At 55.1% G+C, this 16,214-nt stretch overlaps 1 protein-coding gene across 4 annotated transcripts in view; it reads right to left on the bottom strand.

The window, feature by feature from the left end:
- LOC144828333 (casein kinase II subunit alpha-like) overlaps window positions 1-16,214 on the bottom strand; it is a 213,553-nt gene that overhangs the window by 30,014 nt on the left and 167,325 nt on the right. For all 4 annotated transcript variants that reach the window (XM_078686446.1, XM_078686445.1, XM_078686449.1 and 1 more), the window contains one exon: window positions 2,292-2,375. In XM_078686446.1, coding sequence (XP_078542572.1) covers window positions 2,292-2,375 — 84 coding nt within the window. The remainder of the gene's footprint in view (window positions 1-2,291; window positions 2,376-16,214) is intronic.

Here is a 16,214-nt window from a genome sequence, read left to right as displayed (position 1 = left end):
GCCGCTGCAGCACACCGTTACCAGTGCGGGCCCCTGCAGCACACCGTTACCAGTGCGGGCCGCTGCAGCCCACCGTTACCAGTGCGGGCCGCTGCAGCCCACCGTTACCAGTGCGGGCCGCTGCAGCACACCGTTACCAGTGCGGGCCGCTGCAGCACACCGTTACCAGTGCGGGCCCCTGCAGCACACCGTTAACCAGTGCGGGCCGCTGCAGCACACCGTTACCAGTGCGGGCCCCTGCAGCACACCGTTACCAGTGCGGGCCCCTGCAGCACACCGTTACCAGTGCGGGCCGCTGCAGCACACCGTTACCAGCGCGGGCCGCTGCGGCACACTGTTACCAGTGCGGGCCGCTGCAGCACACCGTTATACACCGTTACCAGTGCGGGCCGCTGCAGCACACCGTTACCAGTGCGGGCCCCTGCAGCACACCGTTACCAGTGCGGGCCGCTGCAGCACACCGTTACCAGTGCGGGCCGCTGCAGCACACCGTTACCAGTGCGGGCCGCTGCAGCATACCGTTACCAGTGCGGGCCGCTGCAGCACACCGTTACCAGCGCGGGCCGCTGCAGCACACCGTTACCAGTGCAGGCCGCTGCAGCACATCTCCACCTAAACCGGTCGAAAAGGAGCAGCTGCAGAAGCCACACTTTAGCTCTAGGAAGAATCTTTTTGCATTTGGGGACATCAATGGTGAGGATGGAAGCTGCCACCATCTAAGGATGCTCTGTTTGTGACTGCCCCAGAGTGAACAAGGGGACCTGTCCGAAGAGGCACTACAGCCAATGGCTGAATGGAGGAGTGAGGGGTACAGAGACCGGCATGGGGAGTCACAGGTCCGAATGTTTTCTAGATACAACATGCTGCGTCCTGCAAAAGGCATTTAAGTGGAAATTCCCATGAGAGAAGGCTGGGGGAGGCTAGAGGTGCAAGTCTACAACACCACAGGGTACTGTCAAAGTGTGAGATTTGCGAAGGGGCCTGGCCAATTGGAAACTAACTGCACCGCTTCAGGACAGGGAGACGGGGACAGGGACTACAATACCACAGAGGATTGCATTACTGTCCTCAAAGTATGAGACTTACAGGGCCTGGCCTGTTGTGAACTAATAAATAAATAAATAAATAATCCACATTTGTATAGCGCACAATCACCCGTTAGGGTCTCTAGGCGCTGGGGGCCGTCGGGAAGATTAAGCGAGCTATTGCCCAGAGTCACATGGTGCTGGGCTAACCTGCCGCCGGAGCCGGGGATCGAACCCTGATCTCCAGATTCCAGCGTCAGTCGCCCTGGCCGCGGCGCCACACCTCTCCCACAAACTGCACCTCTTCACAACAGGGAGCCGGGGACAGCCACCAGAACAACAACATTTCAGCACAAGGGATTGCGCAGTTGCCTACGAAGAGTAAGCCTTGAGTTCAAGTGTGCCACTTCAGTACAGGGAACCTACGGCAGCTATTTAAAGTAATTGCCTCTCGTTGGGGGATGAATAGAGTCTATGACAAATGTATTCCTCCAATCAAGCGCATGCATAAATCAGACTAACACGTCATGGGACCGTTCTTCATATTTATCTATTCAAATATGTTGCAGGGTAACTCCACATAGGCAGAGATGCTGTAGAGTTTATGAATAGGAGAGAAGATCCCAGGGTGAAAAACAATGTATGTCAATGGCGGGTATGCCACCCGCAACCCGAGTGCCTGTCCCACCCGCAACCAGAGTGCCTGTCCCACCCGCAACCAGAGTGCCTGTCCCACCCGCACCCAGAGTGCCTGTCCCACCCGCACCCAGAGTGCCTGTCCCACCCGCAACCAGAGTGCCTGTCCCACCCGCAACCAGAGTGCCTGTCCCACCCGCAACCAGAGTGCCTGTCCCACCCGCAACCAGAGTGCCTGTCCCACCCGCAACCAGAGTGCCTGTCCCACCCGCACCCAGAGTGCCTGTCCCACCCGCACCCAGAGTGCCTGTCCCACCCGCAACCAGAGTGCCTGTCCCACCCGCAACCAGAGTGCCTGTCCCACCCGCAACCAGAGTGCCTGTCTCACCCGCAACCAGAGTGCCTGTCCCACCCGCAACCAGAGTGCCTGTCCCACCCGCAACCAGAGTGCCTGTCCCACCCGCAACCAGAGCGCCTGTCCCACCCGCAACCAGAGCGCCTGTCCCACCAACAACAGGTCTTCCCCACATTTCAGTTAATTTTTGTGCAGACACAACTGTGTTTAGTAACTGGCAGGGATGCCACCAGGCCGCGGCCCTTCACTGTCCTGCATGGCAGGCGGTTACATACCTTTCTGTGCTCGTGGTCAATCATCACATTGTGCGGTTTCACGTCCCTGTGCATGATTCCCATACTGTGGCAGTAATCGAGTGCCTGCAAGAAGGAAGAGAGGAAAGTGATCAGTGTCCCTGTGCACACGAGATGCCAGTGCAATATGCAGACGCCAAAGCACCCTACACCACCTGCTATGGGGTCGAAGTGCATAATATGTCAGTCGGCCTTAAACCCCTTGGCAGTACATGTCATCATATGTTCCTGAATGGCCAATACAATGTGCAGACTCTCGGACGCTGCCTTTGCTGCCTAATTTAATCTGTTTATGCCCCAAGCCTCTTTACACTACACTGGAGTGACTAGTGTGGGGAGTGCAATCACCAGCAACACTAGCAGTACCAGTGGTGAGTCATGTCTGGAACACGGCATGAATAAATAAAATCTGTGGTGCAGCGTACACACCGGAAGGAGCTCTGTTTATCACAGAGGCAAAGGTCCCGTATTTATACCGGCACGGATTTGCCTGCCGGTTATTTTCGTTTACACAACCTGCATCGAGCGGGTGCAATGCACCACAGGTTTTATTTATTCATGCCTGAATAAACTTGCACTGTTACTAAATCCTCGTTTAAAGGACTCCTTGTTGGGAAACACATCCAGGATACATATACTGCGAATAAGAGGGATTATTTCTGGACACAAGATTTGTGCAGTCTTAACTGTGTGTCTAACATTGGACCCTATGGAATCCCATTCGGGACGGAAATACAACCGGATTTAAGGATCTTCACACATTGAGTGTAGCCCAGAAGAAGTCACTGAACAACCGTAAGCGCGAAAAACGTGTTGGCTTAGGCTGTTGTGAATAAACCGAAGCGCATGTTCCAGCAAAGACTCAAGCTTTTGTCACACTGCTATTGATATAATTGATACACTGTTAGCGTGTGCAGGGGACTGCTCTGTTTTACCAGTAGATACCCACACGTTGGGGAGAAGGGTGGCTCTACCTACCCTTATGCACCGCAATCCTCACTCAGTACGAGTGTACTTACCTGCGTATTGCCCAGGAGCACCAATACCCTATAGAACCACCTACCAAGCGGTTTCACTGTTCTGAGAGTCATTGATGCCAACCAGGCAACTTGTTTTCCAAGAGTCAGCCAATGTGCCAAAGAGGCTGCTTGTGCTCAGACAGACATCCAACGTGCCAAAGAGGCTGCTTGTGCTCAGACAGACATCCAACGTGCCAAAGAGGCAGCTTGTGCTCAGACAGACATCCAACGTGCCAAAGAGGCTGCTTGTGCTCAGACGTGCCAAAGAGGCTGCTTATGCTCAGACATCCGCGTGCCACAGGGGCAGCTTGTGCTCAGACATCCAATGTGCCAAAGAGGCAGCTTATTCTCAGTCATCCAACGTGCCAAAAGGCAGCTTATTCTCAGTCATCCAACATGCCAAGAGAGGAAGCTTATTCTCAGTCATCCAACGTGCCAAAGAGGCAGCTTGTTGTCAGTCATCCAACGTCCCAAAGAGGCAGCTTGTTTTCAGAGAGTCATCCAACGTGCCAAAGAGGCAGCTTGCTCTCAGACAGACATCCAACGTGCCAAAGAGGTAGCTTGTTCTCAGACAGACATACATACAACGTGCCAAAGAGGCAGCTTGTTGTCAGTCATCCAACATGCCAAAGAGGCAGCTTGTTGTCAGTCATCCAACGTGCCAAAGAGGCAGCTTATTCTCAGTCATCCAACTTGCCAAAGAGGCAGCTTGTGCTCAGACGTGCCAAAGAGGCTGCTTATGCTCAGACATCCGCGTGCCAAAGGGGCAGCTTGTGCTCAGACATCCAATGTGCCAAAGAGGCAGCTTATTCTCAGTCATCCAACGTGCCAAAAGGCAGCTTATTCTCAGTCATCCAACATGCCAAAAGGCAGCTTATTCTCAGTCATCCAACGTGCCAAAAGAGGAAGCTTATTCTCAGTCATCCAACGTGCCAAAGAGGCAGCTTGTTGTCAGTCATCCAACGTCCCAAAGAGGCAGCTTGTTGTCAGTCATCCAACGTGCCAAAGAGACAGCTTGTTTTCAGAGAGTCATCCAACGTGCCAAAGAGGCAGCTTGTGCTCAGACAGACATCCAACGTGCCAAAGAGGCAGCTTGTGCTCCGTCATCCACCGTGCCAAAGAGGCTGCTTGTGCTCAGACGTGCCAAAGAGGCAGCTTGTGCTCAGACAGACATTCAACGTGCCAAAGAGGCTGCTTGTGCTCAGACGTGCCAAAGAGGCAGCTTGTGCTCAGACAGACATCCAACGTGCCAAAGAGGCTGCTTGTGCTCAGACGTGCCAAAGAGGCTGCTTATGCTCAGACATCCGCGTGCCAAAGGGGCAGCTTGTGCTCAGACATCCAATGTGCCAAAGAGGCAGCTTATTCTCAGTCATCCAACGTGCCAAAAGGCAGCTTATTCTCAGTCATCCAACGTGCCAAAAGAGGAAGCTTATTCTCAGTCATCCAACGTGCCAAAGAGGCAGCTTGTTGTCAGTCATCCAACGTCCCAAAGAGGCAGCTTGTTGTCAGTCATCCAACGTGCCAAAGAGACAGCTTGTTTTCAGAGAGTCATCCAACGTGCCAAAGAGGCAGCTTGCTCTCAGACAGACATCCAACGTGCCAAAGAGGTAGCTTGTTCTCAGACAGACATACAACGTGCCAAAGAGGCAGCTTGCTCTCAGTCATCCAACTTGCCAAAGAGGCAGCTTGCTCTCAGCCATCCAACGTGCCAAAGAGGCAGCTTGCGCTCAGACACATGCAACATGCCAAAGAGGCAGTTTGTGCTCATTCATCCAACGTGCCAAAGAGGCAGCTTGTTCTAAGTCATCCAATGTGCCAGAGAGGCAGCTTGTTGTCAGTCATCCAACGTGCCAAAGAGGCAGCTTATTGTCAGTCATCCAATGTGCCAAAGAGGCAGCTTATTCTCAGTCATCCAACGTGCCAAAAGGTAGCTTATTCTCAGTCATCCAACGTGCCAAAAAAGGCAGCTTATTCTCAGTCATCCAACGTGCCAAAGAGGCAGCTTATTCTCAGTCATCCAACGTGCCAAAGAGGCAGCTTATTCTCAGTCATCCAACGTGCCAAAGAGGCAGCTTATTCTCAGTCATCCAACGTGCCAAAGAGACAGCTTGTTTTCAGGGAGTCATCCAACGTGCCAAAGAGGCAGCTTGCTCTCAGACAGACATCCAACGTGCCAAAGAGGCAGCTTGTTGTCAGTCATCCAACGTGCCAAAGAGGCAGCTTGTTGTCAGTCATCCAACGTGCCAAAGAGGCAGCTTGCTCTCAGACAGACATCCAACGTGCCAAAGAGGCAGCTTGTGCTCAGACATCCAACGTGCCAAAAGGGCAGCTTGTTCTCAGACAGACATCCAACGTGCCAAAGGGAAGCTTGTTCTCAGACAGACATCCAACATGCCAAAGAGGCAGCTTGTTATCAGTTATCCAGTGTGCCTTTGGGGCAGCTTGTTCTCAGACAGACATTCAACGTGCCAAAGGGGCAGCTTATTCTCAGTCATCCAACGTGCCAAAAGGGCAGCTTGTTCTCAGTCATCCAACGTGCCAAAGGGGCAGCTTGTGCTCAGTCGTCCAAAGGGGCAGCTTGTGCTCAGTCGTCCAAAGGGGCAGCTTGTGCTCAGTCGTCCAAAGGGGCAGCTTGTGCTCAGTCGTCCAAAGGGGCAGCTTGTGCTCAGTCGTCCAAAGGGGCAGCTTGTGCTCAGTCGTCCAAAGGGGCAGCTTGTGCTCAGTCGTCCAAAGGGGCAGCTTGTGCTCAGTCGTCCAAAGGGGCAGCTTGTGCTCAGTCATCCAAAGGGGCAGTTTGTGCTCAGTCATCCAAAGGGGCAGTGTGTGCTCAGTCATCCAAAGGGGCAGTGTGTGCTCAGTCATCCAAAGGGGCAGTTTGTGCTCAGTCATCCAAAGGGGCAGTGTGTGCTCAGTCATCCAAAGGGGCAGTGTGTGCTTAGTCATCCAAAGGGGCAGTGTGTGCTCAGTCATCCAAAGGGGCAGCTTGTTGTCAGTCATCCAACGTGCCAAAGAGGCAGCTTATTGTCAGTCATCCAATGTGCCAAAGAGGCAGCTTATTCTCAGTCATCCAACGTGCCAAAAGGCAGCTTATTCTCAGTCATCCAACGTGCCAAAGAGGCAGCTTATTCTCAGTCATCCAACGTGCCAAAGAGGCAGCTTATTCTCAGTCATCCAACGTGCCAAAGAGGCAGCTTATTCTCAGTCATCCAACGTGCCAAAGAGACAGCTTGTTTTCAGAGTCATCCAACGTGCCAAAGAGGCAGCTTGCTCTCAGACAGACATCCAACGTGCCAAAGGGAAGCTTGTTCTCAGACAGACATCCAACATGCCAAAGAGGCAGCTTGTTATCAGTTATCCAGTGTGCCTTTGGGGCAGCTTATTCTCAGTCATCCAACGTGCCAAAGAGGCAGCTTGTGCTCAGACATCCAACGTGCCAAAGAGGCAGCTTGTTGTCAGTCATCCAACGTGCCAAAGAGGCAGCTTGTTGTCAGTCATCCAACGTGCCAAAGAGGCAGCTTGTTCTCAGTCATCCAACTTGCCAAAGAGGCAGCTTGCTCTCAGTCATCCAACGTGCCAAAGAGGCAGCTTGCGCTCAGACACATGCAACGTGCCAAAGAGGCAGTTTGTGCTCAGACAGACATCCAACATGCCAAAGAGGCAGCTTGTTCTCAGACAGACATCCAACGTGCCAAAGAGGCAGCTTGTTCTCAGTCAGACATCCAACGTGCCAAAGAGGCAGCTTATTCTCAGTCATCCAACGTGCCAAAGAGGCAGCTTATTCTCAGTCATCCAACGTGCCAAAGAGGCAGCTTGTGCTCAGACATCCAACGTGCCAAAGAGGCAGCTTATTCTCAGTCATCCAACGTGCCAAAGAGGCAGCTTATTCTCAGTCATCCAACGTGCCAAAGAGACAGCTTGTTTTCAGAGAGTCATCCAACGTGCCAAAGAGGCAGCTTGCTCTCAGACAGACATCCAACGTGCCAAAGAGGCAGCTTGTTGTTGTCAGTCATCCAACGTGCCAAAGAGGCAGCTTATTCTCAGTCATCCAACGTGCCAAAGAGGCAGCTTGCGCTCAGACACATGCAACGTGCCAAAGAGGCAGTTTGTGCTCAGACAGACATCCAACGTGCCAAAGAGGCAGCTTGTTCTCAGACAGACATCCAACGTGCCAAAGAGGCAGCTTGTGCTCAGACATCCAAAGTGCCAAAGAGGCAGCTTATTTTCAGTCATCCAACGTGCCAAAAGGGCAGCTTGTGCTCAGACATCCAACGTGCCAAAAGGGCAGCTTGTGCTCAGACATCCAACGTGCCAAAAGGGAAGCTTGTTCTCAGACAGACATCCAACGTGCCAAAGGGAAGCTTGTTCTCAGACAGACATCCAACATGCCAAAGAGGCAGCTTATTCTCAGTCATCCAACGTGCCAAAAGGGCAGCTTGTGCTCAGACATCCAACGTGCCAAAAGGACAGCTTGTGCTCAGACATCCAACGTGCCAAAGGGAAGCTTGTTCTCAGACAGACATCCAACATGCCAAAGAGGCAGCTTGTTCTCAGTCATCCAACGTGCCAAAAGGGCAGCTTGTGCTCAGACATCCAACGTGCCAAAAGGACAGCTTGTGCTCAGACATCCAACGTGCCAAAGGGAAGCTTGTTCTCAGACAGACATCCAACATGCCAAAGAGGCAGCTTGTTCTCAGTTATCCAACGTGCCAAAGGGAAGCTTGTGCTCAGACAGACATTCAACGTGCCAATGGGAAGCTTGTTCTCAGACAGACATCCAACGTGCCAAAGGGGCAGCTTGTGCTCAGTCGTCCAAAGGGGCAGCTTGTGCTCAGTCGTCCAAAGGGGCAGCTTGTGCTCAGTCGTCCAAAGGGGCAGCTTGTGCTCAGTCGTCCAAAGGGGCAGCTTGTGCTCAGTCGTCCAAAGGGGCAGCTTGTGCTCAGTCGTCCAAAGGGGCAGCTTGTGCTCAGTCGTCCAAAGGGGCAGCTTGTGCTCAGTCGTCCAAAGGGGCAGCTTGTGCTCAGTCGTCCAAAGGGGCAGCTTGTGCTCAGTCGTCCAAAGGGGCAGCTTGTGCTCAGTCGTCCAAAGGGGCAGCGTGTGCTCAGTCATCCAAAGGGGCAGTGTGTGCTCAGTCATCCAAAGGGGCAGTGTGTGCTCAGTCATCCAAAGGGGCAGTGTGTGCTCAGTCATCCAAAGGGGCAGTGTGTGCTCAGTCATCCAAAGGGGCAGTGTGTGCTCAGTCATCCAAAGGGGCAGTTTGTGCTCAGTCATCCAAATGGGCAGTTTGTGCTCTGTCATCCAATGGGGCAGTTTGTGCTCTGTCATCCAATGGGGCAGTTTGTGCTCAGTCATCCAAAGGGGCAGTTTGTGCTCCGCCATCCAAAGGGGCAGTTTGTGCTCCGCCATCCAAAGGGGCATCTTGTTGTCAGTCATCCACCGTGCTGCAGACCCCCCAGGGCGCGTACACAGTCACGTGCTGACCGCTACACACGGCGCTCCCGCTGCTGAGGGTCAGAGGTGAAGGAGCACTGGAAAGGACTGGACGCCACCATCAGTCTGTGTGGAGGGCGCGGACCCTGGGGCCTTGGACAGTCCTGCACACAGCGTGCCAATCTAGTGGCAACGCCTATGACTATATGGATGAATTCAAGAGTCGAGAGCCGAGGCTTCAAGGCGCATCGGTTCACTGTTAGGCGCTTGGATCAAAGTCTGATAAAATAATGAAAGGAGCATTGCTGGACAAGAGCCTTCAAGCAGCCATGCAGCACAGAGCCCGGAGAGGGACTGATCCCAGGAATCAGCCTCCCCAGGCCAGGGATCTCAGAACGGACAGGATCCCGGCACTGCCCTCCGGCTCCACGCAGCAGCAGAGGAGGGCTCTGGAGCCAGGGACAACGCACGCCGACTGGACCGGGGCGAGGCGCACACCAGGGGCCCGAGGGGGGCAGCAGGGGTCTCAGGGAGGAGTGCACCAGGGGCAGCAGGGGCCCGAGCCGGGCAGCAGGGGCCCGAGCCGGGCACCAGGAACATGAGAGGGGGCACTAGGGGGGCAGGAGGCTTCTGATCAGAGGAGGGAGGAGGTAAAGTCCCCGAGTTTAGTTTATTTCCTGCGCAGCGCCGGCCCCACAGGGAGGGGGCGAAGACGCTACATCCGAGGCCTCAGCTTCACTACACCAGAGCCGGCGCTGACGGAGCGCCGAGGAAGAAAGGAGTGACGATGAAAGGCGTGACGATGAAAGGCGTGATGATGAAAGGCGAGGCCCTGGGGGCATCCCCGGTCCCCGCACCACAGGCCAGACTATCCAACCAGGAAGGGCAGCCTTCGGCCACAGGAGGGTAGAACCACGCGCTCCGAAACCACCAAACACTGGCCTGGCAACCGCGGGCAGCTGCCCCGGCGAGGACCTCGAGGCGCTACCAGGGCGCCGCGTCTCCAGGTGACTGAAACAAGGCCTGGCACGCTGGCTCCTCCAGGCAGGTACAGAGCTCATGCACACCACCAGCGCCGCTCGGAGGCGCTACACCCTTCCAGGACATCGAGGCGCTACCAGGGTGCAGTGTCTCCAGGTGACTGAAACAAGGCCTGGCACGCTGGCTCCTCCAGGCCTGGCCCGGATCAGGTACAGAGCTCGTGCACACCGCCAGCGCCGCTGGGAGGCGCTACAGCCTTCGAGGAGCCCTACAAAGGCTGCGGGGACAGGGAGTTACTACAACAGACCCTACACCGGCGACAGCGCTCTGAGAGTAACGGTTCACTTGGGAATAGAAGGGCAAGTTGGGGAAAGCTGCGCAGAAAAATAGGGCAAATATTCGACAAAAAACACAGATCAGCCATGTTGGAAATGGGATCCCCGGCTGGCCAGGGCTTTCGCCAAAGTCAGTCAGAGACCACCACTCCCAAGTCAGGGCAAGGGAGTTACACGCCAAGATAACCCCTACTCACCCTCTAGGTAACGTGGCGCGAGCAGCAAGGCTAAACTTGGAGGCGATGTAGGCTAAGTATTTGCGCACGCACCCCAGCAACAACAACCAAAGGCCCACCACAAAGGAAACTCCACACAAGGTTCTATAAAAATAGCCTTTGTATTACACCAAAACACATTAGATAAAACACACTTTACAATGTGCCAGAGGCACGGGCAGAATTTACAAGGGATTATTTACAAGACAGGGCCACCTGGACCACTGTCAGGAATCAGCACTTTTAGAAGTAACAATACAATACTTGTAGGCCTAGAACTTAGAACATAGCCTATCAGACAGTACCTTCCGTCCTGGTTGCACAGGATAATGCGAGTGACCTCCTTAGTAAGCTTGAGCGGGCGACCCAGCGAAGCGGCGCGGCTCAGGGGAGAGCGGCGCTGCTCGAGGCTTGGACGGGCTGCCGGCACGGTACAAGCGTTTCTCTGGGGCGACCAATGTGTGCGGCTCAGAAGAGGAGGGGGAGGCAGGATGCGGGCGACCCAGCGAAGCGGCGCGGCTCAGGGGAGAGCGGCGCTGCTCGAGGCTTGGACGGGCTGCCGGCACGAGCTGCCGAGGGGAACGAGCGAGGCACACTTCAGCGAGGCCCCAGGGGCCCAGGGAGATCAGACAAGTCCCATCAATTTGGCAGGGAAGGCACCATAGAGTCCACTGGTCCTGGGACTCTGGTCAGGGGGCAAGCTTAGTATCAAGCCCTTGGGATCACTTATAACAGAAGATCACTGTAACACAAAATAGGACATAAAGCACAAAACCAGTACCCACTGGTAACTGGTAAGTCCCCCCTACGCAATCCTAACCACCCTAGGAACAGGTCACGCAGGGAACCAGGACCTTACTAGCACCACCTGCACTAGCAAGAACAACCACCTCAGTATCACAATACACATAGGGGCATAGACCTGGGGACAAAACACATGATGCAGAACCTACATTCAGCGGTGTAAGGAACACATGACGCATCAACACACGTTCAGCGGTGTAAGGAACAGGGCACATAATGTATCAACAACACATTCAGAGGTGCAGAACACAGGGTGCGCAAAACATACTACACATTGTACATTTCCTAACACCCAAAAGCAATAGGACATAGATCAAAACAGCATCTAAACCTTTAGCGTAGAACTCACAAAGTCCAGGTTGCGCCACTGCGCCAGAACCTAAACGTAGCAGCTGCCCACTACTTGCTGGGCAGCTGAGGGACAGAACAGGGGGGCCTAAACGCTGCAGCTGGCACTAAGTGCTGCGCAGCTGGGGAAAGGCCAGGGATGAAGGAGTGCGCCTCACTCCTAAGTCCATAACATGTCTCTAGAAAAGAAAAGACCTACACGGTGCAGCTGCCCACTAATTGCTGGGCAGCTGGAAACAAATCTGCGACAGGGGCCCTCACTGGCCCCTCGGGAACACTGCCCCACATTGAGCCATCTGGCTCTCAGAATAACTGGCACTTGAGCCTCTCTGGGCTCGTAAAACAAGAATGCCCCCTGAGCCTCTCGGGCTCTCAAAAGAACGTTGGAGCCTCTCAGGGCTTGTGAATAGGGTGGGGGCCTTCGCTGGAGTCCCCCCTCTGGGAACTCGATATGGCCAACTGGGCAGTGGGGTCCCCTCCGGGGGACCTAGGAACACTTGGAGAGCCACTCTGGGCTCACGAACACGGTACTGGCCTTGAGCCTCTCAGGGCTCACGAAACGACATATGGCCGGGAGCCCCTCGGGGACTCGGAGCAAAGTATGGCCCAAGAGCCTCTCGGGCCCAGAACACAGGCGGAGTCCCTCTGGGGGACTCGGCATTAGGTGAGGCCCCACGGGCCTCGGCACACAACGAGCCTCGCTCTGGAGGGGAGGGGCGGGCACCGGCCATGTGCCCCGACGCCCCTCCTCTCTCTCTCACTCACCGGGTCTGGCGGCTGGCAGCGGGGCCCTCTCTCCTCGCTTTCCGGGGCGGCCCCGGGGCTCTCCCTCACTCCTGGGAGCCCCGGGCCGCAGGGATTCAGCCGGCTTTTTCCTTCCTCTTTTCCCCGGTGGCAGAGGCAGCCAATCGGGGCGCAGCGGCAGGCGGGACTTCCCTCCAAAACCGGAAGTCCCGCCCCGCGTCAGGCACCGTAGTGCCTGGCTTCCTGTTTTCCCGGCCATTGTCTTCTAGCGCGGCTCGGGCCGCGGCGGTGAATCTCGGGGGCATTAAAGAGGGGTGGGCACCCTCGAGATTAATTAAAACCAACCCAGCGAGGTGGGCACTCGCCAATTAATTAAATAAACGGGGTGGCACCCGTATTTAAGAAGAAAGTGCAACGAAGCACTCTGGGGCACCAGAGGGGCAGGAGCGCTTCCCTCAGAGGGAAAACGACAGCGCTCTGCCCAGGCATGAAAAATAAAGCGCTCACAGCGCTAGCAGGACACAAAGCGCTCCAATGCGCTAGGGACAGCACACAAGCGCTTCCAGGCGCTAGAAGCCACCAGTCAAGCGCTCCCAGCACCACTAGACAGGACAAAGGGCCTCCAGGCGCCTCAGGGGAACACAAGTCCAGCAAAAGTCCAAGCACAGCGCTAGAGGGGAATAAACAGCGCTCCCAAGCGCTATAAGGGACCAAAGTCCAGCAAAGCTCTTCAGAAGTCCAGGGGCTGGGCAGGGCCCAGGGGAGGCAAGCCTTCCCCCTGGGCCCAAGCAGCAGCACGCCCCTGGCAGATTCAAGCAGCAAACAAGAAGAACCTTTTTCAAGAGGTCACAGCCTCTTTTTATACAGAGCAACCCTTTGTCTGTAGGTGCAGGGTGGGGGCAGAACCAGATGCAGCTGGTTCTGGAGCACTCTTGATGGCCCAACCACCCATTCTATTCACTGGCAGGGCTTGGGTCATCAGTCACACCACAGGGGGGCGGAGCCAGCATTGTGTGGGGAAAACCCAGCCCATCCAGGACACAGGTACACTCCTCCCACACATCACTCATGCTAATCTCCCACTCACCACCGGGGCAGACCCACACAGACTTCCTGGAGCCTGGCATCCCAGCCAGCTCCAGCCAATCACACGCCAGCACCCTCACAGCACACGTACAGCCATGTCTAGAAATGGCCCTTCCCCACTAGACACATACAAGCCGGGCATACCGTTGCGCAGCATTCATTCCCACGAGTTCACACATACCAAACTCGAGCATGCACGCCTCACGCATCAGGAACTACCAGGGACACAGACATTCCCCATGCGTTCCTATGGGAGGGCAGGCCAGTCTCACTCCACGCACTCAGGGAGCGCACGCACTTTCCACTGCGCCACAGTGTCAAGGTGCGCAAAGACCAGAAATCACTACACTTCAAGGCAAAAAGTTCAGGGGTGAACCTGCCAGAAAGCCCAAGTCCAACACGACCCCCTTCCAGCCAAAACGCAGGGGAGACCAATCACCACCGTGATGGACTTCCCTGCTTGGGGCGATAGAACACGGACGCGGGCCCGCACTGCAGGGACACCCTCCGGTTCTACGCCAAGTTAATCCATAAGACAAGCACATCCTTAAAAAAAAACATAGGCCCAACTAGGCTACCCCACTGGTACTCCTTAGCTGTCCACGGCTAGGACCAGGCCCTAGGCCACCTAGATACCACTGGTCCTTGCCAATCCACAGAGTGGGGGGTAGTAACCCCTGGCCTACAATAGCCATTCTCCACTCCCTTTCTCAGCGTAGTTCCAAACTACCACTGATCCTTCAACCTAGGGTCCGCACCCTCAGGCTGACCAGAGGTCACGGGCAAGAATGCCCCACCCTACCTCTACTTCTGAAGCACCCTCCAGAACACAAATCTCCCACCAGTTTAGGACATGACTTCCTCAGCAGCAGTGACCACAGTCAGACCAGCACAAGAACGGTGTAGTAAGGCGTTGCACTTTGCGGGTTGCCAGATGCGGCGCAGGCGGCGGCTCGCGGACCGCGTCGAGACGGGGACGGCGAGCGGCATAGACTGCGCGGCCGAAGGCAGACGCGGCTCAGTGCGGTGCCTACAGGACACCAGGCTGGTCATGACAGATAGGTCACCACTCCCTTAACTGGTCTACCACCTGGGATTCAAATTCACCGGATGCACAGGGGTCAGACTCCCTCTGACCCCCTTCCAGAGTTCTGCACCCTCCCACTGTAGAACAGGGTCCCTCCACTTAAGGTAGGCCCCACCTGCTCTCAGGGTAGTACCACAACACTCAGCCAAGAACCCTAAAGATCCCTGCTAGGCCTGTACCACCCCTTCTGGGAAACACAGGGTCTCTTCACTTAAGATGAGCCCCACCTGTGTTCACAGGGGTACCCCTAGAAGACAAACCGGCCAGGACACTGGCTACAGTCGCCCTGCCGTCCAGGACAGGCAACACCTGACCCTGGCTCCCCAACCTAGGGATGCTACCCTTTGGTTAGATGCCTGGCGCACCAGGACTTCTACAAGTTGGAAACAAAAATCTAAGACTTTCTCTCCTCCTTCAGCAGCAAGGCAACCACTGCAGGTCAATACCCCATACAGCTTACCCGGTTCCTTCTCATCAGGCAGGAGTTCCCTCTTGTAACTTCAGGACACTACATACAGTTGCCCTTACGTCCAGATCCGGAAACACCGGCTACTGGCTCCCCAACCAAGGGACGTACCTCTTTGGTCAGATGCCTGGCGCACCAGGACTTCCTTGAGGGTGACACAACTAATGTGTCGTGTACAAGTCTGCCTGACACTCAGGACAGAAGTGGCATCACCATGGTCACTCACTGGCGACACAACCCTTCTGGTTGGCCCCTGACCCACTGGTTCTTCCACTGGGGAACCTATCCCCCTCGCACCCCTCCATCTGGACTTCTGCACCCTCCCAACTGGAGCGGTACTGCCAGACACCAGAACTACTGGAACCCTGGTTACAGAGGTTCCACGTTCTCCAGACACTCTGGAAGATCCTCCTCAAATGACCTATTGGTACAGCCTAGGCCCCCGACCTGATGTTCCCTTCAGAAACACTCCAGGCCCTGACACTGGGTTTCGGGCACCTGGAGACATGCAGTCCCACCCACTCCTTCTCCTCTTGAGACAGGACGTGAGCCCCTACACCGAGACCTAGCTGGGCTACACTGAACCTCTTCCACCACGCAGGGCTGGAAGACACCTCAGACACTCCTTTTGGAATCACTCCATCCCCTATGCCTCTCTCCTCCCAGAACATTACCAACTCCAAAATTCTGTCTCTCAACAGACCACAGAAATCAAAAAGCAGGCTCCACTATCTGCAGACGTTCTTGGGAAAAGTTCAACACACAGGACTTAGGTATCTGAACAAAACTAGCATTCAGCAAGCTCCCCATCCAGAGAACTCACAAACACATCCAGTGCCACACACCATTCATCCACACACACCCCTCCCCAGACTGGTAAGGCAGTTTCTACCACCCCTGACTTCTCAACCTGACCACACTTGACACAGGTACCATTACTCCAGGGCAGGGACGGGGGACACATGCACTGGACACACTTATGCTGCCACCACTGGATCCCACCCTTCTGGTGAATCCAGAAAACACACTGCACTTAGGGGGATGATCTACCCTCCCGAGCTAGGGACACCTAACTCAAAGTGCACAAGAAACACATGTCCACAGAAATGACATTTTTAGCAAACTCCATACAATAATCCCCAAAATGTTTTTATCTAAAATGCAGAGTTTTGTGGTGCAGCCAGCTGCTACTAAGGTACAACGCAAACACAAATCCTTATCCCACCGCTTGCCGCCAATGTTAGAAATGGGATCCCCGGCTGGCCAGGGCTTTCGCCAAAGTCAGTCAGAGACCACCACTCCCAAGTCAGGGCAAGGGAGTTACACGCCAAGATAACCCCTACTCACCCTCTAGGTAACGTGGCGCGAGCAGCAAGGCTAAACTTGGAGGCGA

Source organism: Lissotriton helveticus, chromosome 4_1, assembly GCF_964261635.1.
Source record: "Lissotriton helveticus chromosome 4_1, aLisHel1.1, whole genome shotgun sequence".
NCBI classification, from domain to species: Eukaryota; Metazoa; Chordata; class Amphibia; order Caudata; family Salamandridae; genus Lissotriton; species Lissotriton helveticus.
The sequence above is the reverse complement of the archived record's forward strand: the minus strand, read 5'-3'. Positions and strand labels throughout refer to the sequence as shown.